A 27,402-nucleotide genomic window follows, 5' to 3' on the forward strand; every position below is an offset into this window, starting at 1 on the left:
TTAAAGTACCCAACATCCAAACCCCATTTTGGATCATTAATTTTGGGAAATATTATGAGCACTACTGTATTCTGATGATCGCACTCCTGACTTTATTAAAAGTAAGGTATGGCCCGCACCATAGGATGATCCAAACCATCCATTAAATGGTGCACACCCTAAATAGGTTGTGCCCAAAAAATCATTTCCTTAGGTTGATCCTAACCCTCCTATCTGTAGAGGTACTGAATGATCCTATTCCTCTATAGATCGGAGGGTTAGGATCAACCTATGGAAATGATTTTTGGGGCACAACCTATTTAGGGTGTGCCCCATCTAATGGATGGTTTGGATCATCGTATGGTGCGGGCCATACCATACTTTTAATAATAAAATGCAATTTATTTTGGCTACCGATGTTGGCACTACGATTTTTTGATAATTGCATACACTCACTCACTCAGCTTGTCTTTATTATTTCAACATCTGTCAAAAGGTTATTATAGTTCCCAAAATGCTCTCAGAAGCTAATTAAAAGGAAAAGACAAGCTAACTCTATGTTTGGGGGAATCTTGTAGCCGATTCACAGAGTTTCTAGTAGTTTTTCTAAAAAACAAAACACTTAAAAATATACAAAAAAATGGCATTGATTAACGGGGCGAGGCGAGGCGGGGCGGGGCGGGGCGGGGAGGGGACAACTCCATCCCCTTCCCCTTCCCCTCCCCGCACCGGGGAATTTTTAAAATCCCCTTCCCCTCTCAAATCGGGGAATCCCCGCCCCAAACGGGGCGAGGCGGGGCGGATCCCCGTTTTTTCGGGTGAAATTGCCAGCCCTATTCCCTAGTGGTTCCGGGGTATAAGATGTAGTTCCCTAGTGGTTCTGGGGTGTAAAATGTGGTTCCCTAGTGGTTTCGGGGTAGAAAATGTGGTTCCCTAGTGGTTCCGTAGTATAAAATGTGGTTCCTTAGTGGTTCTGTGGTATAAGATGTGATTCCCTAGTGGTTATGAGTTATAAAATGTGGTTCCCTAGTGGTTCTGAGGTATAAAATGTGGTTCCCTAGTGGTTCTAGGGTATTAAATGAGGTTCCATAGTGGTTCCGGGGTATAAAATGTGGTTCCCTAGTGGTTTCGAGGTATAAAATGTGGTCCCCTAGTGGTTCCAGGGTATAAAATGTGGTTCCCTAGTGGTTCCAGGGTATAAAATGTGGTTCCCTAGTGGTTCCAGGGTAGAAAATGTGGTTCCCTAGTGGTTCAGGAGTATAAAATGTGATTCCCTAGTGGTTCCAGGGTATAAAATGTGGTCCCCTAGTGGTTTCGAGGTATAAAATGTGGTTCCCTAGTGGTTCCATGGTATAAGATGTGGTTCCCTAGTGGTTCAGGAGTATAAAATGTGATTCCCTAGTGGTTCCGCGGTATAAAATGTGGTTCCCTAGTGGTTCCAGGGTATAAGATGTGGTTCCCTAGTGGTTCCGGGGTATAAGATGTGGTTCCCTCGTGGTTCCGAGGTATAAAATGTGGTTCCATAGTGGTTTCGAGGTAGAAAATGTGGTTCCCTAGTGGTTCTGGGGTAGAAAATGTGGTTCCCTAGTGGTTCCGGGGTATAAAATGTGGTTCCCTAGTGGTTCCGGGGTAGAAAATGTGGTTCCCTAGTGGTTCCGGGGTATAAGATGTCGTTTCCTAGTAGTTCCGTGGTATAAGATGTAGTTCCCTAGTGGTTCTGAGGTATAAAATGTGGTTCCCTAGTGGTTCCGGGGTATAAATTGTGGTTCCCTAGTGGTTCTGGGGTATAAAATGTGGTTCCCTAGTGGTTTCAGGGTAGAAAATGTAGTTCCTTAGTGGTTCTGTGGTATAAGATGTGGTTCCCTAGTGGTTCTGGGGTGTAAGATGTGGTTCCCTAGTGGTTCCGGGGTAGAAAATGTGGTTCCTTAGTGGTTCCTTGGTATAAGATGTGGTTCCCTAGTGGTTCTGTGGTATAAGATGTGGTTCCCTAGTGGTTCCGGGGTATAAAATGTTGTTCCCTAGTGGTTCCAGGGTATAAGATGTGATCTTTTGGAACAAACTTAGATGAACCACTTGTTTGATTAAGGGTCTAGGATAATCTAATCAAACTTATGGATCCCATATTTCTTAGGTGGGACACAGGTGGGGCCAAGTGAACATAAACCATATATTTGTTTGGGCCCTGGTGTAGATAGATAGGACTTGCTTCCAAATTGGTCTCCGTAGGATGATCTGAACCATTAGGATTATAGAGGGTTAGAATGAATGGATCAGATAAAAACACCGTTAACAAATCAGATGGTTATGATCATCATGTAGAGAAGATTTTATGGCACTACATGAAAGGGCCCAGCAAGTAAATGGTTAGATCACTAAAATAAGCAGGCCCCACTATATTTTTTTCCTCAGATCCTCCACCGTCTGTCTAACTATAATATGGGATTTGGTAGGGACTTTCTCATGAAGGCATTTCGTGGGTGGAGTTTCTTGAGAGAGTAGCCAGTATGGCAATGGAGTTTTCACGTTGGAAGGAGGAAAGCTTAGGGAAGAAGAAAGAATAAGGTCAAATGGGTAGGTGAATAACATAGGGATTAGAACTACAAAAAGTGGTGGGAAAAAGCAAGAGGGTATATTTGTCCTAAAAGCCATATTCTGTCACTGACAGTCCCTTTTTTATAAAATTGAAACGTCTACTCTTTGTTTACAATATAACCAAAACTTTGCTTTTTTTTAATAATTTTTCCTTGAAAAAACTACATGTTTTTTCGAGGCAAAACGTTTTCAACACTACTTTTTAACACTTTTTTTCTAGCCAACTTTTGAATTTTACTCCGACCATCCTGTGTAAATGACAAAATTCTATACTCATTTTCCTGTGTTTCCATTTTTTTAATATGTTTTTTTTTAAACCAATGTCGTAATAAATTCGAATTTTTTACGTCCCGTCGTTTTTTTTCCGAAACACTTCTTGCTTACTATGGTTATCACTCCTTGGGGTTGAGCCGCTAGCTCAGCTGGTAGAGAACCATGTTCTTTCACCTGAGGTCGCAGGTTCGATCCCAGCTTACCCACCAGAAAAGAAGTTACCTACCTTATGCTTTGCTGATTAGTACACAAAAATGGCGGGAATTATATAGTAACTGCAGTCACAAGCGAAATGTTGGAAGATGTTTTTTGGAAAGAAAAAAAAAAGCTCTCTATCATTAATTTTACTACTTTGCCCTTACTCAATTATCCCTCTTTTAGGGGTGCAACTCTGGTCAGGTTGGATCGGGACGAGGCCAACCCTAAGCCAACCCAGGATAGCATTCCCTCAACCCTAACCCTACCCAACCCGAGCCTCGGGTTGAGATGCTCAACCCTAACCCAACCCGCCTCTAAAGCTCTCAACCCGAACCCAACCCATCTAATCCGAAATCAGGCTGGGTTTTCGGGTTGAGTCAAGTTCACCTTGGGCCAAATAGAAAAAATACAATAACTCAAAGAAAATAAAATAAAATTAGAGGACGGAGGTCGGGTTCAGGTTAGGTTGCTAAGGACTCAACCCTAACCCAACCCGAAATTAAATCGGGTTTGCATTTCCCAACCCTAACCCAACCCAACCCAACCCGAGGAAATGCCAACCCAACCCGAGCCAAAATCGGGTTGAACCTGTTAGGTTCGGGTTGATCCTGACCCAAGTTGCACCCCTACTCTCCGTATGTCCCAAAAATCAATTACTTAGATGTTTGCTAATATTGGCAGTACTATGTTTTGATAATTGCACTAATTCATCTTGTCTTTTTCTTTCTTGATTTGCTTATGCGAACTCTTTTAGAAATTATGATTAACCTTTGAAGGCTGATTAAAGGGAATTGCTAAGATCCATCGCGAAAGGCTTTTCGCGGCTGGTCTGTCGCACCTCGGACCAGCCACCTCGTGAATGGAGACAAAAGCTGTTGTCTCCATTCACAAGATGGCTGGTCTGACGTGCGACAGACCAGCCGTGAAATGCCTTTTGTGATGGACCTCAGCAAATCCCCTGATTAAATAGTAAAAGACAAGGTGAGTTAGTGCAATTATCAAAACATGAAGGTAGCCATAAATAAATGTAGGTTCAAACTGCAGGACCAATTTTTCCTTCACTCAATATTAAACATAGGGAAATGATACTAGCCCTGCAATGTTTTGATATTTCATCTCAAGTTTCTTTTCTTTCAGTACTTAAAAGGCTGTGAAGAGGGTATTACAGTTCCTGAAAGGGAGATGATAAATTCGAACCCTGTAGGATAATTCACACCTCTTAAAATGTGTGTTGTGGTGGACTTTTTATGCTTTTTGGCGTCAAATCATGTTAAAAGGGGTACGAATTATCCTACAGGAGTGCGAATTTATTATCACCCTTCCCAAAAAGCTCTTATAAGCCTTTTAGATACTAAAAGAAAAGAAACTTGAGGAGAAATATCAAAACATTGCAGCCCTGATATCATTTCACTAAGTATAGGGCAGTGATAAATCGACCCCCATGTCTCTCTCTGTCTCTCTCTCTTTAAGCACCCCCCATTTGGGGGTCGATTTATCACTGCCCTAAATATGGGGCAATAATTAATTTGCACCCCTGCAGCACGCATACGCACCGCTTATAATGTGATTTGACGTTGAAAAGCGTTAAAGTTGAGCACTATTCACGTCAAATCATGGCATAAGGGGTGCGTATGCGTGCTGTAGGGGGTGCGAATTTATCATTGCCCTAAATATATTGTATTTTCCACTTTTTCTTTTTGTCCTTTATTCTAGGGAAATGATATTTACGCCCCTTTTATCACCAGGGACACCCATTCGCCACCAGTGTACTGTGCGATCAAAGCCTCTGGATTTTTCTGACATAAAGTACATGAGCCCCCTTTTTGCCATTGATACACTGACGCTGGGTGTCCCTGGTGATGAAAAGGGGCGTAAATATCACTTCCCTTATTCTATTGTGTGTATTCATGTGGGACGGCAAACCAATCCGCCAAAGCTCGTCCTTTAAGTTACTTAAAATCGTAACAGTGCACCTGCACTGCAGCTGAAGTCATGGAGACGACTTTCACTCTAATTGCTCCGAGTAGCTATTTATTTTCACAAGTCACCCCTTTAATTCATGACTCGAGCACAAGAAGTAGTGTTGCCATTGATACCGAATGTTGGGTACTTAACCAATTCACTAAGCTAGACTCTTAGGTCACTTACGATAGTAACAAATAAAATAGGGCAGCAATAAATCGACTCCCAAATATCTTAAATCGACTCCCTATGTGTCTCTCTCTCTCCTCCTCTGGATTAGACACATGGGGGTCGATTTAAGAAAGAGGAGAGAGAGACACATGGGGGTCAATTTAAGATATATGGGAGTCGATTTATCACTCCCTATAATTTCACCCCCTGCATTACTTGCACGCCCCCTTCCTTATAACGTGATTTGACATAAAGTTGCCCACTTTTCACCTCAAATCAGGTTATAAGGGCGGTGTGCATGTAATGCAGGGGTGAAAATATCATCTCCCTAAAATAATACCAATTATATTATCACTATGCATTGTTTTACTCTGTACGTGCTCTTAGTCATCTTTTCATAAGATTTCCGATGCCTCACTGGGTACATATTAGTTGCTTATTAGAAAGATAGAAAACAATCTTATATCACAATCAGGCAACAAATTTGAGCAAAATTATTAATTATGACTGTTACGCTTTTGCTACATGTGATGTCTCTATAGATTTGCCAACATGACTGTATAAAGTGGAATGCTAGACTCAAACGCACCCTTGCAAAAATGAGGTGAAAGGGCGCCCCCAATGGTGGCATGTCACCAACGTGAATTAATAGTGCTGAAGTCAAAGGGTATGGTGAAGTGCAGTCAATGGGGGGTGCCCTTTCACCTGAGTTTTACAAGGGCGCTTTTGAGTTTACCATTTATCACAAAAAAAGTTTTACTTAGTTAAAATTATTAAGTGTCCCGTGATATTATTTTAATAGGAATGCTAGACTGAAGGGTGTCCTTGCAAAAATCCAGAAGCAAGGGTTATCATTGGATCGACCTCACCCAATCACTTTTATCATTCCTTTAATTTTTCATTTTGCACTGTCATTTTAAACGTGGTTAGGCAACATGGATCTAATGGGGTGCCCTAGCTTGCAGTTGGACTTTTGCAAATGCACCTTTCAGTTTAGCATACCTCCACTGTAGAATACCTCTTATTTTGAGGAGTGCTAGACTGAAGGGTGCCCTTGCAAAGAAACAGCTACAACGGCGCCAATCTCACCAAAATGCGTTTAATAATATTCTTTTAATTTATATTTTTCTATAAATGTAATTCGGTGAGATTGTCCAATGGGGGTGCCCTTGTAGCTGGTTTTTGCCAGGGTGCCCTTGACTTTAGCAGTTCTGTACATTAAAAATGTAAAAATAGTATGTGTGTGTGTTTCATTTTCCAATTATACGACAAGCGTTAGTAAATAGAGGAATATATTCTCCTAATCTTGGGGATTCATCAAAACCTTTCTTCGGTCTAAATTCATCTCCTTTTGCATCTCACAATTTAACTATTTCGCGTATTAGAATGCAACCCGTGTTTGGTTACAACGGAATTGATACATGGGATTATGGGCTACGTTTTGCGAGGTAGGAAAAAAACCTCTTAGGTATAACCTCAAGGGTTATTATGCTATTTTGAAAGCATTTTAAGTAAATGTGAGGTTCTTACGGGCATGGTTTTAAATTTCAACCGAAATCCGACCGAAATTTTGGATTTCGGTGGAGACCGACACCGAAATCCATAAAAACCGGAACGGTCATTTATTTTGGCCAAAATTTCGGTTTTTCCGAAATTTGCCCCAAAAAATCTGTTTTTTTTTTTATATTAATTTAATATTTCACCGAAATTTCGACTGAAATTGCCGAAATTTCGACTGAAATTGCCAAAATTTCGGTAATTTCAACCGAAATTTAATATTGGATAAAATATTAGTTTCGGATTTCGTACCAGATTTCGACCGAAAATTTGAAATTTCAAGGTCCGAACCGGTACCGAAACCGAAATTTTAAACCTTGCTTACAGGTGTTGAGGTATGTTATATGGTATTATAATAAGGGATTTGCTAGCTAGGGACCATTGCAAAAGGCATTTCGCGGGTGGGTGGCTACTCTCTCATGTAACAGCCCTCCCGCGAAATGCCTTCTGTAGTGTTCCCTATCAAATCTCTTACAAGAATTGGAGACGTTTAAACTGGGTCCCAAGCTACGAAGGCATGAATCACATTAATACTTGATGAGAAGAGAAGAAAAAGAAGACGTTAAAGACACCCTGATGGCCTAATCCTAGCACATGTATTTGGTCTCTATGAGTTGACATATTGTCTTAGTCCTACGCCCGTGGACATCGCAGCTGAATACTGCCTACAAAATATGATTTGACGTCGAAAAGCGTTAAAGTTGAGCACTGTTCACGTCAAATCATGGCATAAGGGGTGCGTATGCGTGCTGTAGGGGGTGCGAATTTATCATTGCCCTAAATATATTGTATTTTTCACTTTTTCTTTTTGTCCTTTATTCTAGGGAAATGATATTTACGCCCCTTTTATCACCAGGGACACCCATTCGCCACCAGTGTACTGTGCGATCAAAGCCTCTGGATTTTTCTGACATAAAGTACATGAGCCCCCTTTTTGCCATTGATACACTGACGCTGGGTGTCCCTGTGATGAAAAGGGGCGTAAATATCACTTACCTTATTCTATTGTGTGTATTCATGTGAGACGGCAAACCAATCCGCCAAAGCTCGTCCTTTAAGTTACTTAAAATCGTAACAGTGCACCTGCACTGCAGCTGAAGTCACGGAGACGACTTTCACTCTAATTGCTCCGAGTAGCTATTTATTTTCACAAGTCACCCCTTTAATTCATGACTCGAGCACAAGAAGTAGTGTTGCCATTGATACCGAATGTTGGGTACTTAACCAATTCACTAAGGTAGACTCTTAGGTCACTTACGATAGTAACAAATAAAATAGGGCAGCAATAAATCGACTCCCAAATATCTTAAATTGACTCCCTATGTGTCTTTCTCTCTCCTCCTCTGGATTAGACACATGTGGGTCGATTTAAGAAAGAGGAGAGAGAGACACATGGGGGTCGATTTAAGATATATGGGAGTCGATTTATCACTCCCCATAATTTCACTCCCTGCATTACTTGCACCCCCTTGTAGCTGGTTTTTGCCAGGGTGCCCTTGACTTTAGCAGTTCTGTACATTAAAAATGTAAAAAATAGTATGTGTTTGTGTTTCATTTTCCAATTATAAGACAAGCGTTAGTAAATAGAGGAATATATTCTCCTAATCTTGGGGATTCATCAAAACCTTTCTTCGGTCTAAATTCATCTCCTTTTGCATCTCACACTAACTATTTCGCGTATTAGAATGCAACCCGTGTTTGGTTACAACGGAATTGATACATGGGATTATGGGCTACTTTTTGCGAGGTAGGAAAAAAACCTCTTAGGTATAACCTCAAGGGTTATTATGCTATTTTGAAAGCATTTTAAGTAAATGTGAGGTTCTTACGGGCATGGTTTTAAATTTCAACCGAAATCCGATCGAAATTTTGGATTTCGGTGGAGACCGACACCGAAATCCATAAAAACCGGAACGGTCTTTTATCTCGGCCGAAATTTCGGTTTTTCCGAAATTTGCCCCAAAAAATCTGTTTTTTTTTTTTTAATATTAATTTAATATTTCACAGAAATTTCGACTGAAATTGCCAAAATTTCGGTAATTTCAACCGAAATTTAATATTGGATAAAATATTAGTTTCGGGTTTCGTACCAGATTTCAACCGAAAATTTGAAATTTCAAGGTCCGAAACCGGTACCGAAACTGAAATTTTAAACCTTGCTTACAGGTGTTGTTGAGGTATGTTATATGGTATTATAATAAGGGATTTGCTAGCTAGGGACCATTGCAGAAGGCATTTCGCGGGTGGGTGGCTACTCTCTCATGTAACAGCCCTCCCGCGAAATGCCTTCTGTAGTGTTCCCTATCAAATCTCTTACAAGAATTGGAGACGTTAAACTGGGTCCAAGCTACGAAGGCATGAATCACATTAATACTTGATGAGAAGAGAAGAAAAAGAAGACGTTAAAGACACCCTGATGGCCTAATCCTAGCACATGTATTTGGTCTCTATGAGTTGACATATTGTCTTAGTCCTACGCCCGTGGACATCGCAGCTGAATACTGCCTACAAAATATGGATGACTTAGCTTTGGTAAGTCTCTAATTAATCTTTTTGATAAAAGTTCTAGAATCATCTAATCATGGCTTTGGACTCGTAGTTGCATATCATATCAATGACTTGGATTATATATACGTGATACGGATGGGCCTAGAGCCAACTTCCTTTTTAGCAAGTATTTTTTTGGTAGGTAAGCTAGGATTGAACCTCCGATCTCTAGGTTGAAAAATAAAGCCTTGACCACATTATAGTATGGTTTATAGTAGTATTAAGATTCCCTTATTTTAATTATGGGTTTCTTTTTGCGTGACCCGCTAAGGTCCGTTTCCAAAATTTCTGCTACTTTTTCGACTAAAATATAGGATTCCTCGAAGCGATAAATAACCGTTTCTAAAATTTCTCATCACTCCGTTTCCACCCGATTCTTTAGGCGAGAATGAGAAGTGTTGCCGAACATGCCCTAAGTGTTTCCAACCTAGCAATCTTTCCCTTGATTTTTAGCTTTTATTCCTTAAATTGGCAAAATTACCCTCCTTTGCCATTTGTGTTAGGGTATTTTCAAATTAATAGTATTATTTGATTTTTCATGAAAAACATTTGTGTATAATGGTAAGTAATTAGATTTTCTATATTAAAGGTCTTTGAGCAAGTCTCAAAAGAATTAACTTTTTGAATTATTTCTCCTCATTATGGGTGATCTCAACCATTGATGGGGAATCTCACATGATGGATGAAAATGGTGCTCACAAAAATCTTTAACTACCAATAACTTCCTCTCCTAGATGTGATGGAAAAAAAGAGGAGAGTTGTAGGAATCTGTGGGAGAACACTCTAATTCTATCAATAGAGTAGACTGGAAATCATTGAAAATTAGAAGAAGAAAATACTTCAAAAAGGATATGCTCCTTCTGTTAGAGTTGCCCCACCCTAATTATGTTCTATCTCATTCTCACCCCATTATTAGTGCTCTTGCTGACTTTATCCCTACCAATATCATTTTTTTACTTGTTTTTAGGCGATTGATTCATTGTGAATCAATTGATTGCGGCCATTGATTTTACAAGAGTGTGTCGGGCATTGCATCTCAGGATCAGAGATCCTAAGAGCCAACCGCATTTATAATTTCAGATATAATCTGTTTGTGGAGGAATCTTCTGCCTTAAAGACAGTACCTTAAGTGTCGTGTCTTGCCCTTAATTTGATTATTATTATTATATTTTTATTCCTCCCATCACCACCATTTTTCAAATCTGTTTACTTCTTTAGCTTATTTCCCAACAATTTTAAATCTGTATTTTCTTTAATCCAATGGTAAAAAGCAGTATGAAATTTCCTATTGTTGAGTTCGAGAAATTGAATAAATTTGATGGTAAATTTCTATTTCTACATTTATTTCCATTTGGCAGTTATGATAACTCATCTACTTAAAGCGGAGACTAGCGCAGAAGATTAAAGGGATTGGATTCACTACGGTTGTCGATTCGGTGTGAATTAGTCGGATTATCACTAAGAAATTAATGGATGGATGGGAGAAAGAGGTCCGCATTTCATTTTTGATACATGCTCTTATAATTACAATCTCAAAATATTTCATTATCCTGCCATCTAGAAACTAATTTGCATAGTCAATTATTTGCATTAAGAATGATTTCACGAATTACTAGTGCATTTTATCTTCTATTTAAAAAATATATCCTAACGTTCTGATCTTCGAACAAGTGGCCCTAAGTGATGTATGGGCACTGTATAATGGGTATTTATTAGAAAATTTATTGAGCACTACTACCATTTTCGAAGACCTAAATCGTTCATTTGATGGGCCCTATGCAAATAAGCCTTCCCAATAAAATCATTTCCATAGGGTGATCGTAACTCTTCAATCTATAGAGATTTATATATGATGTCGTCTGTCAATATATCAGAGGGTTAGGATCATCCTATAGAGATGATTTTATGAGCGAGGCGTAGTTACATTGGTGTCTAACAAATGAATGGTTTGGATTTCGAGAGCAGAGTGGCCCAAGTAGTTGATCTCCACATGCACCTATTTTTTTAAAACGACAGTGGGGTCTACATTTTCAAAGATCCAAAGGGTAGTTATATATTTGCCCCGTATTTTACTTGGGACAGCACCCTCTAATGTATTTAGGACTTCTCTTTCCCAAGTAGAAGGGGGTGAATCTACCTTTTTTTCAAAGATTCGACCTTTTTTTTACCTGGGACAGGCTACTCTAGTGTATATAGTTCTTCTCTTTTAGGCTAGAAGGGGTTATCCAAAGTAAAAACAGGGGGCAATTGAATATATCATTTCACATTTAGTTGTTGGGCCTATGTACGGTGTTTGACAAATTGACTGTAGGGGGAGGGGGAATAGGTTCTGGAAGGGGCGACTTTATCATCGCCCTAACATAAAACGTTAAAGGGGTCACTTTATCACTGATAAGTACAGTGTATTCGGATGGAATACCCACGACATGGGTAAGTGACATTGGGAAGGGCTATAGTCTATATTCATACTTGTGTTTATTCAAAAATTGAGTGGTCCTTAGAATGTACACGAATCCATGCGTAGACTCTACTACATTTATACATCTGAAATATCTTCTAGATATTTTAAGAATTTTTTTGTAGGTGAGCTGGGATTGAACCTCTGACCCCAAGGTTGAAGAACAGAGACTTTAAAATAGGGATTTTCTAGCCCCCAACGTGCGAGGTATTTCGCGGATGGTCTGTTTCATCTTACAACAGCCACATCTGTAAAGTGAGCCTGTGTGCTGCTGTCAGATGCAATAAACCATCCACGAAATGCCTTTTGTGACGGACGCTAGCAAATTCCTTAAAAATAATATCCTTGTGATAATTTCCTCTTGTTAATTCTTAGAAAATAGGCCTTCAACAGTAAGAGATTTGCTAGGGTCCATCGCAAAAGGCATTTCGAGGCAAATTGTCTCAATTCACGAGGTGCTACTAGTCGGTCAGGCAAGGAAGGCATGCCTCCCAACCTAAAGCAAGCACCCCACCACAGTCAGACGTTGAACCAGATCGGCCCGTTCTGCCATAAGTACCTCCATATTCCGCCAGGTCATAACCAACCCTCGCCCCAGCATATTGCGTGTGCCGCGTGCCCAGTAACCGCATTCTTTCTAAATGGCGATCCCATTGGTAACTGTACCAGCAGCGAAATGCCTTCTGCGATCGAGCCCAGTAGATCCCCAACAATAATATTCTTGTGAAAATTTCCTGGATTTATAGATAACAATATTGTTTAGGAGTTGATAAATTCTCACCACTTGTAGGATAATCCGTGGCCCTTCAACGTATACTGGCGTCAAAAAAGCGTAAAAAGGAGGGAATGTGGCTGACTTTAACGCTTTGTAACGTCAAATCACTTAGAAGGGTTTGAATTATCCTATATGGGGGTGCGAATTTATCGTCACCCTATTTTTCCCTACATAGCAACATAATTAGGGAAATGATAGTTCACCCACTTTTCCAGATTTATATACCACTAGTGTTTGTCTTTCGTGAAAAGTCAAAAAGTAAGGAGTGGAAACCAACCATTTCTAGGATAAGCAAAGGGCGATGATATTTTCACCCCCACTGCAGTACGCATTCGCCCCCATTGTAACGTGATTTGACGTCAAAAAGCGTTAAAGTTGCCCACTTTTCACACTACAAGGGGGCGAATGCGTACTGCAGAGGGGTGAAAATATCATCTCCCTAAGAAAAAGGACGGGGAAATGTTGCAAATTTGCAATGGGGTTGGAAATATCCATTCCCCATAATTATTTCTTAGTTATCTTTTTTAAGAAGTTTTTGTAATTAAACCCAAATTGCAATAAGCTTCCCAAATTGCAAGCAGAAGATCAAGATTGCAATTTGTAAGTGTACGTCCATAAGGGAGGGTGTAAATGGATCAAATTCAAATAGAATCCACCTATGTCTAGCTCATGATCCATTCAACTACTTTATCGGTCACATTCTTTTTCGGAAAAGGATCCTACAGTATGAGTCTAGGTCTCAACTCAACTCAGCTCAACTGATCAATTAAGCCTTTGTCCAAAACTAGTTGGGGTTATCTAATGAATCCTTTAGAAAATTTTCATGAATATGGTGAAAGAATCTATCCATCTCAAATTGACTAATACTGTATGAATCTAGGTCACGTTCTCTTTTAAATCGACCTGTCCATCAAAGTATCCTAGGTCCTACCTATGTTGAATAGACAATTATGGCTTAGTGTTAAGAGAGGGGAGAGAGTTGAGGGAAATCATAACTGAAAAAAATGAGAGAATAAAATGTTATTGTCATTTTTAGTAAGATATTTAAATGTTAGGAAGAAGCCTGTTGTGGTTCCACGAAAAAAACAATAATCCCATATGGGATAAGTGAAATGGATGGGGATGCCTTATAAGGGAATGGGCACCCTCCCTCTAAAACTAGCATTCTAGGGTTGAGTTCTAATCGGTTAAATTCAACAAATGGTATAAGAGCTTAGGACGTGGTAACCCCGGTTTGCCTCCGAGGGTGGGAATGTCCTTCGGGGAAGATCTCGAAAACCCCAGTGTAGTTATCTCGTGGTTCCCACCTTGCCACCGTGTGGAAGGGCGAGATGGTCCACGTTGCTTCCGTGTGGAGGGAGAGATTGTTGGAATTCCACGCAAAAAAGCAAGTCCCACATCGGATAAGTGAAATGGATGGGGATGGGTTATAAGGGAATGGGCCCTCCCTTTAAAGGCTAGCTTTTAGGGGTGAGTTCTACCCGGTTAAATTCCTAACAAAGCCCCTCGTAAACAGGTATAAATGAATGACAATATGCAAGGTCTTTTGTACATTCACACCTTCTTTCGGATTTGTGACACTCCTTTGGACTTTGTGGCTGTCTGAATCATTATTTTAAACAATCTCGGACCTTAAGATATAGATTCAATGCATATGGTTCGGTTCGGATCCAAGTAGAGTGCTCAAGTCCTTTTCATTAACATTCCTATGATTTTGATCCGTATGACCATGTAACATCCCCAAGCATCCTTAGGCCTGTTAGTTTTAGATTTTGAGAACTGATTATTGGACTCAATTTTTTTTTTCCTTTTGAAATGGTAGCAAATTTTATTAAAAAGAGGGCGACTAATTATTGGACTCAAAATTAAACGTAAATTTGAATCCAACAGTCAGTTTCTACTGGAATCAGTTCTCAAAATCCAAAATAAATATAGCCTTTGGATTTTGAGAATCTTCAATTTTGTCCAAAACAGATCGATTATGGGACCCAATGAGAACAAAGCTTATTAGTAGATTTAATTTTGAGTTGAATAATCAATTCGGCTCTCAAAATCCGAAACAAGCATGACCTTAATTTTACGTCCAATAAACAGTTTTGGAACTGTAATCGCTGGTGAAAATCCAAAACTATCGATATTTTTTGGCTTTTGATTTTGGCACTACAATGTTTTAATAATTGCACACTCAGTTTGATTTTTATTTTTAATTGGCAACCGAGATATTTTTATGAACTGTAATAACTTTTCGACAACTGTTTAAATAATAAAGGACAAGGTGAGCTTGTGCAATTATCAAAACATGGTAGTTGCAACATCGGTAGCCTTTTTTTTCCATAAAAAGTAGCGTGTGAACATTAGCAAAGAAAACTTTTCCATCAGTAGTTTCTTTCTTCGAGTACCCCCAACCACCTAAGTCTTTGTCCGCTTCTCCGACACTGTGCACAGCTCAATAAGTCAAGGAACGGTTCTTCTTTGGGTCTTTCTTGAGCGTTCTTTCAATAATATACGCAGTGATAAATTCGCCTCTTAAAAGAAGAATACAGCCCCCGTGTTCTTCTTTCCCAGTGGGGTGTATTCTTCTTTCAAAGGGGTGAATTTCTTGGTGACAGATTTAAGTATTATAATTTAAAGTATTTTTCTTGGGATCCAGTACTTCATAGGATGATCCAAACCGTTCATTTGTTAGGCCACGACGTAAATAGACTGCAGCCAGTAATCATATCCATAGGAGGATCTTAACCTTCCGATCTATAAATGTTTCTATAATGTGCGGTCTCACTATAGATCGGAGGACTAAGATCATCCTACGGACATGATTTTTGGGTTCCAGTTTACAGCTTATTTACACCGTGGCCTCGACAAATGAATAGCTTGGAGATTAACATTTCTTAGGGGAACCCAAATAAGGCTTGATAGATCAAGGGCTTAATTATGATAATCCAATCAAGGTGTTCTAAACCGCATTTGGTTGGACTTATGATTCCCTTTCGATCAACGGATCTGATTGTGTAAATAATGCAAAAGTGGGGCCCAGTTAATATGGATAAATCAAATTTACTGGATTTTTCGTCCTAATAATCCAACAAATCCATTCTTGCAATCTAAATCTGTATATCATGAGTTAATTAGAAAATTTTGAATTGTTATCTATGAACAAATCTAGCTAAGTGCCCCACCTAAGTACATATTTAAACTGCAAAAAATTGGTTAGAAATATTATTATTTTATTTTCATCACCAATTAGTATTGATAAGAAGAATTTTTAAATGCTGTTTGCGCATGAAGTTCAGTATTTTTCAAAAACGTGCAGTGGGGCACATTTCATACGATGATCCAAGCCATTCGTTTGTTGGGCCACAACGTAAATAGGCTGCATCCCTAGATAATTTCGATAGGATGATCCTAATCCTCCGGTATGTAGAGGGACTGAAGCCTATAGATCGGCGTGTTAGGATCATCCTATCTAAATTATCTTGCGGTGCTGTCTATTACTTTGTGGCCCAACAAATGAACCGCATAGATCATCCTATGAAGTGGGCTCCACTATTTGTTATAAAATACTAGACTTGATGTGATAACCATATCACATTCTTGATCATCTGATTAGCTTGGAAAGTTCTTAGGATAATGTAAAAAGTGATAAAAACATTAATATCCTTTCCTTTGCTCCGGCTCTCCTCCTCCTCTTCGCACATCGCTCTATTGTCCTACTCTTTCATGAAAGTTGCTACTTAGGATTTCTTCCCACCTTCTTTTGGGCTTTATTTATTTCATTCACTTCTTCACGTTCTTCTCTTCTTAAGAAGAAATTGAACGAGGAAAAAGACAATGGAAGATGGTGGAAAAACTGTGAACAGAAATTGTCTACCCGAAAAGAGAAGCAAGAGCATCTCAAATTCGTCAAAAAAATCATGGCTTCAATTTAGTAAAGCAGAGGACAACTGTGAACAAAAATTGTATACCTGAGGAGAAAAGAAAAAACCTCAAATGAGTAAAAAAAACCATGGCTTTGTTTTGGTAAAGCCCCTTTATAAGCAATTTCCTTTGGTTTTTTGATGTGGGGACTGTTGTTGTTATTCTTCTTTTTTTCCCGTTCTTGTTGTTATTTAGTTGTTGTTGTTATTGTTGTTGTTTTACAGGGATAAAGAGTTTCTGTAACTTATATAGTTTAATTGTTTTGTTCAATTTCTGCTGATAAAATGAGGGGTACCCACTACAAAGCTGACTGAGTAACTTCCATTTTTCCTTATTTCTAACCTTTTTTCCACTCTTTTGTTTTTTATTTATGGAGGATTGGTTTTGATTGGATTGACTTTCACTTGGAAAAATAGAAAGGGATACATTTAGGCCTTGGCAATGGAACCCAAATGGATAACAAGGTGTTACAGACCTTTCAGAAGAGCTTTGTTCAAAGTCTAAAACATCTTAGATGATCAATGAGATTAACCAGAACCACAAGTCAAATATCCTAAACAATCTATGCCGAAATGTAGAGCTGATTAGGGAGCTCAACAACAATATAAGGAGGACCCTAGCTCCTTCACAAAAACGATGTAAGCTAGCTTCTTCTGAGGGTTGGTTCCGCTGGGGCATTGAAAATCCCTCTCTTTGCTTTATGGAAAAATAACCAACAGTCGGATATAATAGCTGACTTCTTCCATTATTATTTCTATGCACAACTTTCTCATTTCATTGAAATGAAGCTTCTTTGTGCGATCTTTCTCTATGATGGTGCTTTAATTAAAGATTAGTTCTACGTCTTTTGTTTGTTGTAATTCAGTTCTATTGTTATTTGATGTTGGGCATTCTCATGATTGAGTATTGGGATTTCTTTCTTTCTCCTTCTATAGGTTTTGTTTGCCGTGATTCAGTTCTATTATTATTGGCTGTTGGGCATTGAGATTTCTTTTCTTTCTTCCTAAAACCTAATTTAATTTTTCGATCAATAATAAATTTATGGTGAGATTGGTGGTTTGCGTAAAAACCAAGACTAACCAATTCAGAGTGGTTTTTTTATTGGTAGTTAAGCTGGGATCGAACTTGCGAACTCAAGGTTGAGATAGTGAGCCTCAACCATTGAACTACAGACCCAATCCCTAATTCAGACTGGTTTTGTGTGATTTTACAAAGCTTCTTTTCATCTGATAACTGAGTTCTCCCCACCTTTTCTTGTGGCAGAAACGATCAAAATTTGACCCGGGTCTTCACTTTTTTATCAGTCAATAGGTTTCTTTCCCCATCATAACTCTGATTGAATTCGCACTTCTCTGCTTTGAAATTCTCCTTATGCCCTCTTTTTTTCGCTTCCTTCTCAGTTGATTCCATTTCAAGAGTGAATACATATAATTCCTCATATACCGTCAACACTTTTTCTGCTTTAAAATTCTCCTTGTGCCCTCTTTTTTTCTTTTCCTTCTCAGCTGATTCCATTTCAAGAGTGAATACATATAATTCTTCATATACCTTCAACATAAATGTAGATATTGAAGTCACATGAATTAGCTTAGGGAAAAATACACTTAGACCCCCTGTGGTTTTTGACACATTCAACTTAACCCCTAATGTTTAAAAAGTTACAAGTAGACCCCCTGTGGTTTCAATTTCTGTAAGGTAGACCCCCTCAGTTGACGGTTCGTCCGCATATTGAAGGGTTGGGATGATCCTATGAAGCTGATTTTTTGGGCACACCCTATCTATGTCAAGGCCCAATAAATGAACGCTTTGGATCATCCAAACAATGTGGGCCCACTGTGCTTTTGGTAGTGTTTGGATTATAACTACTATATATTACATTAGTTTATATAGTAGTTGTCCTTTTAGTTGGTTAATAAAATGATGATTTTCATAGAAAAAAAGTGTCTTTCGTAGGTATATTAAACTATGTAAAATACCTTAGTCACACGTGCATTTCTTACTAGTCCCAACAAGATAAAAACACTCATTCCCGAACCCCTCTAGTCCCCATTCCAATCCGGTCGGCCCAGTGGCTGTTGCGATGGTCCCTAGCAAATCCCCTAAAATAAATAGGGCCCAAAACGGATTATGGTACCAAATGAAAACAAAACTTATTATTAGATTTAATTTTGAATCAAATAATCAATTTTGAACTCACGGTTGGCTGATTGTTAGCAAAAACGGAGTTTTTTTGCCCAAAAAAGAAACACCGTTTAAAACTTGTCCAGCAAAGGAAAACATTTTAAACCCGTTTTAAAGGTATTAAACATGATTTTTGCCAACTTTCCAAATTCACCCCTACTATATTTTGTAAATTACAAAATTTTAAATGCATTTTTTTGTGTTTCCGTTTTTTACTTACATCTTTTTAACAAAAACTGTATTAAATTCGAATTTTTGCCATCCAGTTTTATTGCAGAATCATGTTTTGCGCGCTAACTATGGGTATGAGTGCAACTCAGGTCGGGTTCAACTTGAAAAAAAGTCGGATCAGGTCAGGTTGAGTTTGGGTTGGGTTCGGGTTGAGTTTTCCCAAGCTGGGTTGATTTCAGGTCGGGTTCAAGATGAGGGTTTGGGAAACCCGACTAGAGTGAAACCCGACATTTTGTATGAAAATTTTTTTTTGTAAGCTTAAAAATTCAGGTTAGGTTAGGTTGAACTCGGGTTGGGTTGGGAAAACGAGTTCCTCGGGTCGGGTTAGGTTGAACCTTGTCGGGATGGAAATCAAGTCGGATAGGGTTTGGGTTGGAAAAATGTGTCTCTTGGGTCAACCCGACCCAAGTTGCACCCCTAATGTCTATGGGTCTGTTCTCAAAATCCAAAACAAGCATGGCCTTAAGTCCAATAATAATTTTTGAAACCATAATCGATTCTAAAATTCCAAAACTATCCATATCCTTTTCATAAAAAGTAGGGTGTGAACGCTAGCAAAGAAAAACTTCTTCATCCATAGTTTACCCCAACCTACATCTTGTCCGCTTCTCCGACATGCCCATCTACGACGTATAACATGTGTGTCTCGATATCTCTTCAAAAAAATTTCACAAAATTACAGAAACAAACAAAAAATATCCTGCAGATAAAAACCACACACACCCCATCTCTCAGTGCACCCATACCCCTCTAATCCCTCCTTTCTCCTTTTCTCTTCTCCCCCAAAACCCTCTCATTTTTCAGAAGGAAAAAAACCTGAAAAATGTTAGAAGAATCCCTTCCTGCAATCTGGCCCTTTATCTATAGTTGGTTTACACACACAGTTCTCTTCGTCCTCATCAACGCAGTAGTCGTAACCATAGCTTTCTCAACCAAAAAAGAAGAAATAACCGAGAAAATTCAACTCATACGTACTCTTTCCTTCTTGGAAAGACTCAAATCCATCAACCTTTTCCGAAACAAATCCCAAGAGATTAATATTCCCCCCATAACCACCTTGCTTGAAAACCCCATCGCAGAATTAACGGTAGAAACCGTAACGGAAAACGTAGAAACAGTGACGGAAGACGTAGACACGGTGACGGAAGACGTAGACACGGTGACGGAAAACGTAGAACATCATTTAGGAAGGAGCGCATCGGAGACGATCAATCCTATGTTGGGTGAAATGACGGTGAAGATTGCTCAGATGAAGAAGTCGGCGAGTTACCGGTCGCAGTCGTCGGGGAGTTTTGAGAAGGAAGCGGGGGTGACTCGGCCGGCGACGATGAGGGAGGGAAAAACGTCCGGCGATGATGAGGTGGATTCGAAAGCAGATGATTTTATTAACAAGTTCAGGCAGCAGCTTAAGTTGCAAAGGATCGCGTCCTTTGGGAGGTACAAGGATATGCTTAATAGAGGAAAGTGAGGCTCTTCTTCCCTTTCTCTTTCATCTTGGTCCTTTTTTTTTTTTTTTAAGAGTTAAGTGTTTGATGCTGTTGGGAATTATACTTTACTTTTATAGAATTTCAAGGTTTATTTTCGGGGGAAGAATTTTCTTTCCTTTTCTTTTCTTTTTGTTTCTTTTCTTTGATGATATAAAATACATCTTATCTCAAGTAGTCTAGAGTTTCTAAGTTCTAACCATTTGCATTATTATTAAGGGAATTGATGCCCACACTCCATCATTTTTAATAGCACTCTTTTCTTTATTTTGCTCTTTTATAAGGCTCATGCTACTCTAACAGGAACTAAGAAACAATCCTGCATGAGGTTGATGTCGGAAAGAGAAATAGACAATCTCATAGCGTAGGGTGATTCCTAAGGGGCTAAAATGAATTTGTTTTCATTATAAATCGGTTTCTCCAAGTGGAGGTGAGGATGTAGTTGGTAAAACTCAGGAAACGAAATCCAGGAAACTAGTATCTCTGGCCATTAGATGTGGCTAAAAATCAGGAATGGTCATCCGATTTTGAGTATAGTTTTTTGTTTCCTATTTTTAGCCAGATCTAATCGTCAGGGTTGCCGGGATCTGGTTTCCTGATTTTTAACGACTTCACCCTCATCTCCAGTTGGAGAAATCAATTTATAAAACAAATTCATAATTGCCAAACGTCCTTGAATGTCATCAGATGGTTGGTAGGCCTATCCCTCACCATATAGATTTTTGGAGTTCCTTAATCAGATCCAAGATCGGGTTGAGGGTCATTTTGTTGCCTTTCATCATGTTAGAAGGTCGATCTTGGATCGGGTTGAGGGTCATTTGGTTTGCTTTATCATGTCACAAGGTTTGCCAATGGAGAGGCGGATCATGAGCAGGAGTAGGAGTGGTTAGAGAGTAGCTAGAACTTTTTTATTTCCTTTCCGGGAAGTCTATATTTTAATCAGTTCCTTTGTTTGTATTTCTTAATTCCTTGAACGTCTTTTTCATTGTTGCTTCATTTTATGAAAGAGTCACCATTTCAAAAAATAATAATAAGGCTACTGATATTGGGACACTCTGTTTTAATAAATGCACAAAATCAGCTGGTCTTTTCTTTTCTAGTGGACTTGTGTGAGCTTTTCGGGACCGTTTTAAATAATAAAAGACAATATGAGTTAGTACAATTATCAATACATCGTAGTGTCAATATCACTATCATTTTATAATTAGCTATTAAAAGCTGTTACTCAACTACATTACAATCCCCAACATAAAAATTGCTAACAGCTAATAAAAAGACTATTAATAAAGTGTGTAGTGCACTTTTCAAAACAAGTCGGTATGAACATCATTTTCTTCTCCTTGTTGTTGTCTTTCTCTTCTATTTTGGAAAAAAAATTGCAGGAGTCGTTGATTCTTTTGTGGCGTTTAGATTTTTAATATTTGTGGCGAATATCTTCTAGTATCTAAATTTGCTGACTATACCCCAAATTTTGGCGTACAATCCTTCTAGACCTAATTAAGTTTGTAAGAGTACACACCAAACTTTAGTGTACAACCCGTCTCGACTGCCCTGTCGGCTGCTCAATGGGACCAGACCTTGGTTTTAAATTTCGGCCGAAGTCTGAAATTTCGGGCTTCGGCCGGGACTGAAACCGAAATTTAAAACCATGGACCGGACCTGCTATAGAACCATCAGTCACGGCACTGGGAAGCTACATAATTAACTTTGCCTGCGCGAATTATATACTGTAGTTCCTTGTATAACCATCACCATTGTCTAGGCAGTGCACGACAAAAGATTACACCACGAAATGGACGTGCCACCTAACGATGATGCATTTTTGCCGTATGCAACACGAAAAAGTCTTTAATTGTGAGATATACACTAAAGGTCGGTGTATACAAGCAAATACCTATTGTTCCATCGATGCAGTTGTGGGAAATTTTGTCCCTCCGTCAGTAGGGTGCGACCTTATTCATTGTAGATTTGTAGTACAATGGGATAAGCCTACTCTTAGGCAAGGAGGGCCCCACGTTTGGTTAATGTGGACTGTCCATCTCATAGGCCCTATGTATGTTTGATATCAAACAGCCACTACAATTGGATATATAATTTTAGGGAAATGATATCAGCACTATCATATTTTGATATTTTCACTAAAACATATTGTCTTTTAGTATTTAAAGAGTTTGTCATAAGGTTATTATTAGAAAAGAAAAAACAAGATGGACCGTGCAAACATTGGCTGATTGACTTGATTTTTGGACCATTGGCTAAAATTAGAGAAGCCCCAAGGAGAATGGTTAACAAACACACCAAGGTAGCTATAGAGACCAGTGAAGAATCACATTGGTCCATTGAAGAGTAGTGGGGCCACCACCTAGCATTGACCCATAGAGCAAGGGACTTTGGAAAGCATAAAAGACCATCCTAATCCAATTAGTTGGCCATCTGAATGCTCGTCCAAAACTACGAAAGCCGTGTGGGGTACACGCTCAGACATGGGTTCAAACATGGATGATTAAAAGAGAAGTCTTTCCTAGAGGTCCTCTTCTTTACCTCGTCCATCAAATTCAAAGAATCTCCATGCCACTTTTTCAATACCCTCCTTTTGAGGCTATTGAAAAATCTATTTTATAACAAAAATTTAGTAAGTAGTTGCCCCCCCCCCCCAAATGACCAATGCATGCATTGTGTAAATTAATCTGGCCCCCCCAAGTGTCAATTCCTGGCTCCACCATGTCAAGGTGTCTTGGCCACTAGATGACAATGTTGGAGTTTCCTTAGCTCCAAAGTAACCCAAATTCTAACCCTATCATTGCAAGTCAACAACTCAGCCAAGTTGAGATGACATTCTTGGAGTCTCCTTCCATAATTAGCGGCTCAAGCTCCAAACTAACCCAAAATCTGACCCTAGCATTGCGAGTCACAACTCAGCCGAGTTGGAATCCGTATCCCAATTGGCACTGAGGAGGCCACTTTCGTCGCCTAGTATGGTTCCCAATCAAACCACTCATGCTCATCGAGAATCAAGGTTTTATATCACCCAAGAAAGTGAATTGCCCAATCAATGCCCCTTCCAATTTTTCGAAGGGCACATCTGGCTGCCAGGAAATGTTTTCCTGACAAATCGCAATCTCCAAGTGTAAATTGGAGAGAAATCAGGAAACATAATCCCGGAGATGACCTCTCCAATGAAGAAAAGATGCAAAAAAATCCGGTAATTGAAATCTCTAATTAAATCCCAAAAAAAAAGTGAAAAAACACGCTACTTCCATCACGTTTGGCTATCATGAAGTTATTTTTCCTAAAGTATTTGCTTACCCAATGGTGAGGGACGGTAGGAGAGGGATAGATATGAGAGAGACCGAGTGAGGAGAGGGCAAGAAAAGCCAGGAAACAGAATACGATTGACTTGTTTCTTGTTTTTTAGCCATTTCTCACCCTCGATTCATAAGTGATAGCCGGACACCACATATATTAAATGGAATATATATTATTATTTAAACATGCCCTTTTTGACATCCACAAGGTGTCTTTTACATTTTAAATACCTAAAACCCTTTCAAATGTTCTTTTCTATAATTACCATCAATTTGCGTAAATTTGCAAATCAACCCATGCATTCGATGCAGCTTGAAACCTTCCCAAGTAGTGGTGGCAGGTGATGATATCTTGAATTTAAAACAGATATTTTACAAATATCTACCGATTGCGACCTTTTGACAAAAACCAAATGAGTAAGATAAGATCATTTTTTGAAGTAGTTAACACGTCAAAGGAAAACAGGAAAAGTCCTTAAAGCCTTCAAAAATCATTTCAAATGTTGATAAAATGGTGTACCCCAACAATTTTCTTCAACTTAATCATTCTAACGGAGTACTAGTGGGCTACAGAGGGAGTTTCGTGATACAGATTTGGATCTAAGCTGTAACGATCCTCCTGTCCTTATATAATAGATTTATTACGTATTCCCATATGTAATTTTATAAGATAATGAAAAGCCTAAAATAATTAGGATTTTCAGCTGCCCATGTCACCACCATCTACTCGGATCCTCGCCAGGTCCTATCCAAGTTATTTGGATCCAACCCCACTCATAATGGACCGTCTAAGATCTAACAAAATTGACCCGGTTCAAAATATGAAAGGTTTACCGTTTATGTAATGGTAAAAAAAAAAATGAACACTACATGTTTCTTCCGGTAATAAAAAATAACAAATTTCTCTAACTTTGAACTGCACAAATGTAGAAAGAGAATTGATATCTGCGCCAAGTGTTTTGATAAACATTCACTCCACTTATTTGTCGTCTAGCATTTAACGGGTTTTAAGCGCTGCACTTGTTTGTCGTCTAGCATTTATAGGTTTTAAGTGCTTTTTGAGAACCGTAATATCCTCTGACATCCCTTTAACTACTACACGATAAACAAGTGGAGCGCATGTTTATAAAAAACACTTGGCGCATATATCATTTCTCTTTCTGCGCAACCACACTTGTGGTGGGTCCCACTAGTGGTAGGACTCGCTTGTGGTGGGTCGCGCTGGTGGTAGGACCCGCTTGTGGTGGGGCCGCTTGTGAATAGTACTTGGTGGGTCCTACTGTGAATAGTAAATATGAATACTGATGTAAAATAGTGTCAATGCTCATTAATTTGAATAGTGACTATTGGTAATATTCAATATATATAAGTATATCTACTCATTTTTTTTGTTGACATCTGAGGCGGTAGCTTAGTGGTAGAAAGCCGTTCAATCTACGCTCAACGTCGGGTTCGAATCGCGTAAGCCCCATTATGCAAGATGTTCTCATGCCCGATTAACTCACGGAAAATGTGTAATGGCCGATGATTACCCACCTATGAGGTCATTTTTTTTTTACATGAAGTCTCTCTCACGTGAAGAATCCCATGTGGAATGGGAAACAAGGCAACTTTTCCAAAATTCTCCACCTTAGCATGTTTCCCGGGCACTTGATGAATTTCTGTTGATGTCTCCATTGGTCTGTTGTCTTTGAAAATCACCATTGACCTTCTAAAGTACCAGTTATACACCCTTAAATCATCTTGGTTCTAACTCCACAATCAACAAGGCCAATCTATATGTTTAGTTTCCAACTCGTTGACTCATCCAATCAACCTTGGATTGGGATCTCAATCTGTCTTCCTCATTGCAAGATTACAACTAGACATTGAAATCATAGGAAAATTAATGATATAAAATTGATGTAGATCTAATCAAGAATTGAAAGATTTGAGCTAGAAACAGATAAGAACAAAAAAAGTGCATGCAAAACCACTCAAAAACAATCACAAAATAACAATTAAGTCAAGAAACAGGGTATGAGCAGTAATATATAGGAATTTATCTGAGAATTGATAAAAAATAAAAAGCAAGATGATCAATAACAAGAGCACATATGTAGAAATTGAGATTTTATTCTATTTGTAATGAAACACAACAAGCGGATTCTTAGCTCAGCCGAAACCTCAAGCTGAGAGGATGAGGAGATGCCTTCAATCTATAGGAATTCCTCTCCAACATCTCACCAAGTACTCCTTACAATCAAAAGTTCTTCTCCAAGTTGGAGCTTACAATTCGATTCTTCAAATTTAGCTAGAAGTCCCTAAATTTCAAGTGAAATACCCATAGGTAGTGGGTGTCCAATTCTAATTCACCTCCCCTTACAAGGATCTTCAAGTTCACACTTATTATAACTATACCCTACTTACAATTACAGCCTACTAAATTAAAGAATTACAAATGATGCTATCCATTAGAGACTTATTACAATTATGCCACTCTCTCAAGACTCTTTTCCTTCACTTCCTTTCATTCCTTGCTAAGACCTCAAATCTAGTCCACATCATCTAGTCATTGTGTCTCCAACTAGACGATATGATCTGTCACCCTTGATATCCATCATGTTCTTCAGCTTCATATCCTTTTCGTTCAACACCCTAGCCATGTCTTATTAAACACAAACGTCATTCACCCTCATCTACCAAACTACCCTTTCCGTTAAACTTGTCGATGTCTAATTCGGTAGAAATTGATTTTACCGTCATCTCTGGCCATAGTCGATGGAAAGCTCCACCCTGAACAAGAATTTCTCGGACAATCTTTCTACATGCATCAAACGATCACTATAACCGCAATCCAATTACAACACCCCTGATTGCTCAAACCATTGTTGGAAAGTTTCTAAAGTTTAGAGTTTCTAAACTTTATTGTTTCCATGTTCTAGAGTTACCAAAGTTTTGTGGCCTTGCATATTTAGGAACCTTTCATGTTCATAGGGTAATTCCTTGAGTTTAGAAATGTTTAGAGAAGGAAAGTTAACTCAATTACACTTGCTAATTGGAGTGTAAAATAGCCAAACAAATTGGGCATTAGAATAGAAGTTCTATGGGAGTTTGCCTATAAAAGGAGATCATTGGTCTCTTTTTCTACACACCATAACTTGAGAACTCAATAAGAGAGAGTGAGAGTTCATCTTTGAGAGGTTTCCCTTAGACTGATTGGTGTGCTAAGGAAGAGAAGATTCGAGAGGCGTTTCTGGGTCTATGTCGTACTCGGAAAAGCCACAAAAATTGCTCGGATTACACACGTTCAAGCACAACCATGGCACAAGGTACTACAAACCCATTTCATTGAATTTGAATTTTTCTTTGTTTTCATTTCCAAAGATCCAGTGGGATCATTGAAGTAATGTTAAAAAATAACAACCATAACTTTGATATCACTAGTTGAGAAATCCACATGGCAAATCCATTCTAATCGTGCATAAACAAATGAAAAAGTAGAAATAAAAGCTAACTACAAGATGAGCACCGAGATTCTTACTTGGTTTGGCCAAGATGCCTATGTCTACGGGCGAGAACATGATCTTCCACTATGAGAAAGCAAAAATACAAGGATTACAAGGGACTAACGTGCAGACCTTCAAACCACTACTCTTTTCCCTTGCTTCTCAACCAAGACCGTACATAGGAGAAACTAAAAAAAAAAAAAAAACCCAGAGAAAACCTAAGAAGAGCCTCTCTCTTTCTCTCTTCTCAAGCACCACCACAAATTATCCGTGTGGTATTGTCTCA

General features: G+C 38.9%; 1 protein-coding gene across 1 annotated transcript; it reads left to right on the forward strand.

Annotated features, from left to right (window-relative positions):
• Positions 1 to 19,550: 19,550 nt before the first annotated feature.
• Positions 19,551 to 20,497, forward strand: LOC143845652 (uncharacterized). The gene has a single exon (XM_077354044.1). It carries the CDS (start codon positions 19,663 to 19,665, stop codon positions 20,305 to 20,307), a length of 645 nt encoding a protein of 214 aa, XP_077210159.1. The 5' UTR covers positions 19,551 to 19,662; the 3' UTR covers positions 20,308 to 20,497.
• The last annotated feature ends 6,905 nt before the right edge of the window (positions 20,498 to 27,402 follow it).

The sequence above is a fragment of the Tasmannia lanceolata genome, unplaced genomic scaffold, assembly GCF_043159265.1.
Source record: "Tasmannia lanceolata isolate RefF3 unplaced genomic scaffold, GAP_Taslan_0.1 ptg000015l, whole genome shotgun sequence".
Lineage (NCBI taxonomy): Eukaryota > Viridiplantae > Streptophyta > Magnoliopsida > Canellales > Winteraceae > Tasmannia > Tasmannia lanceolata.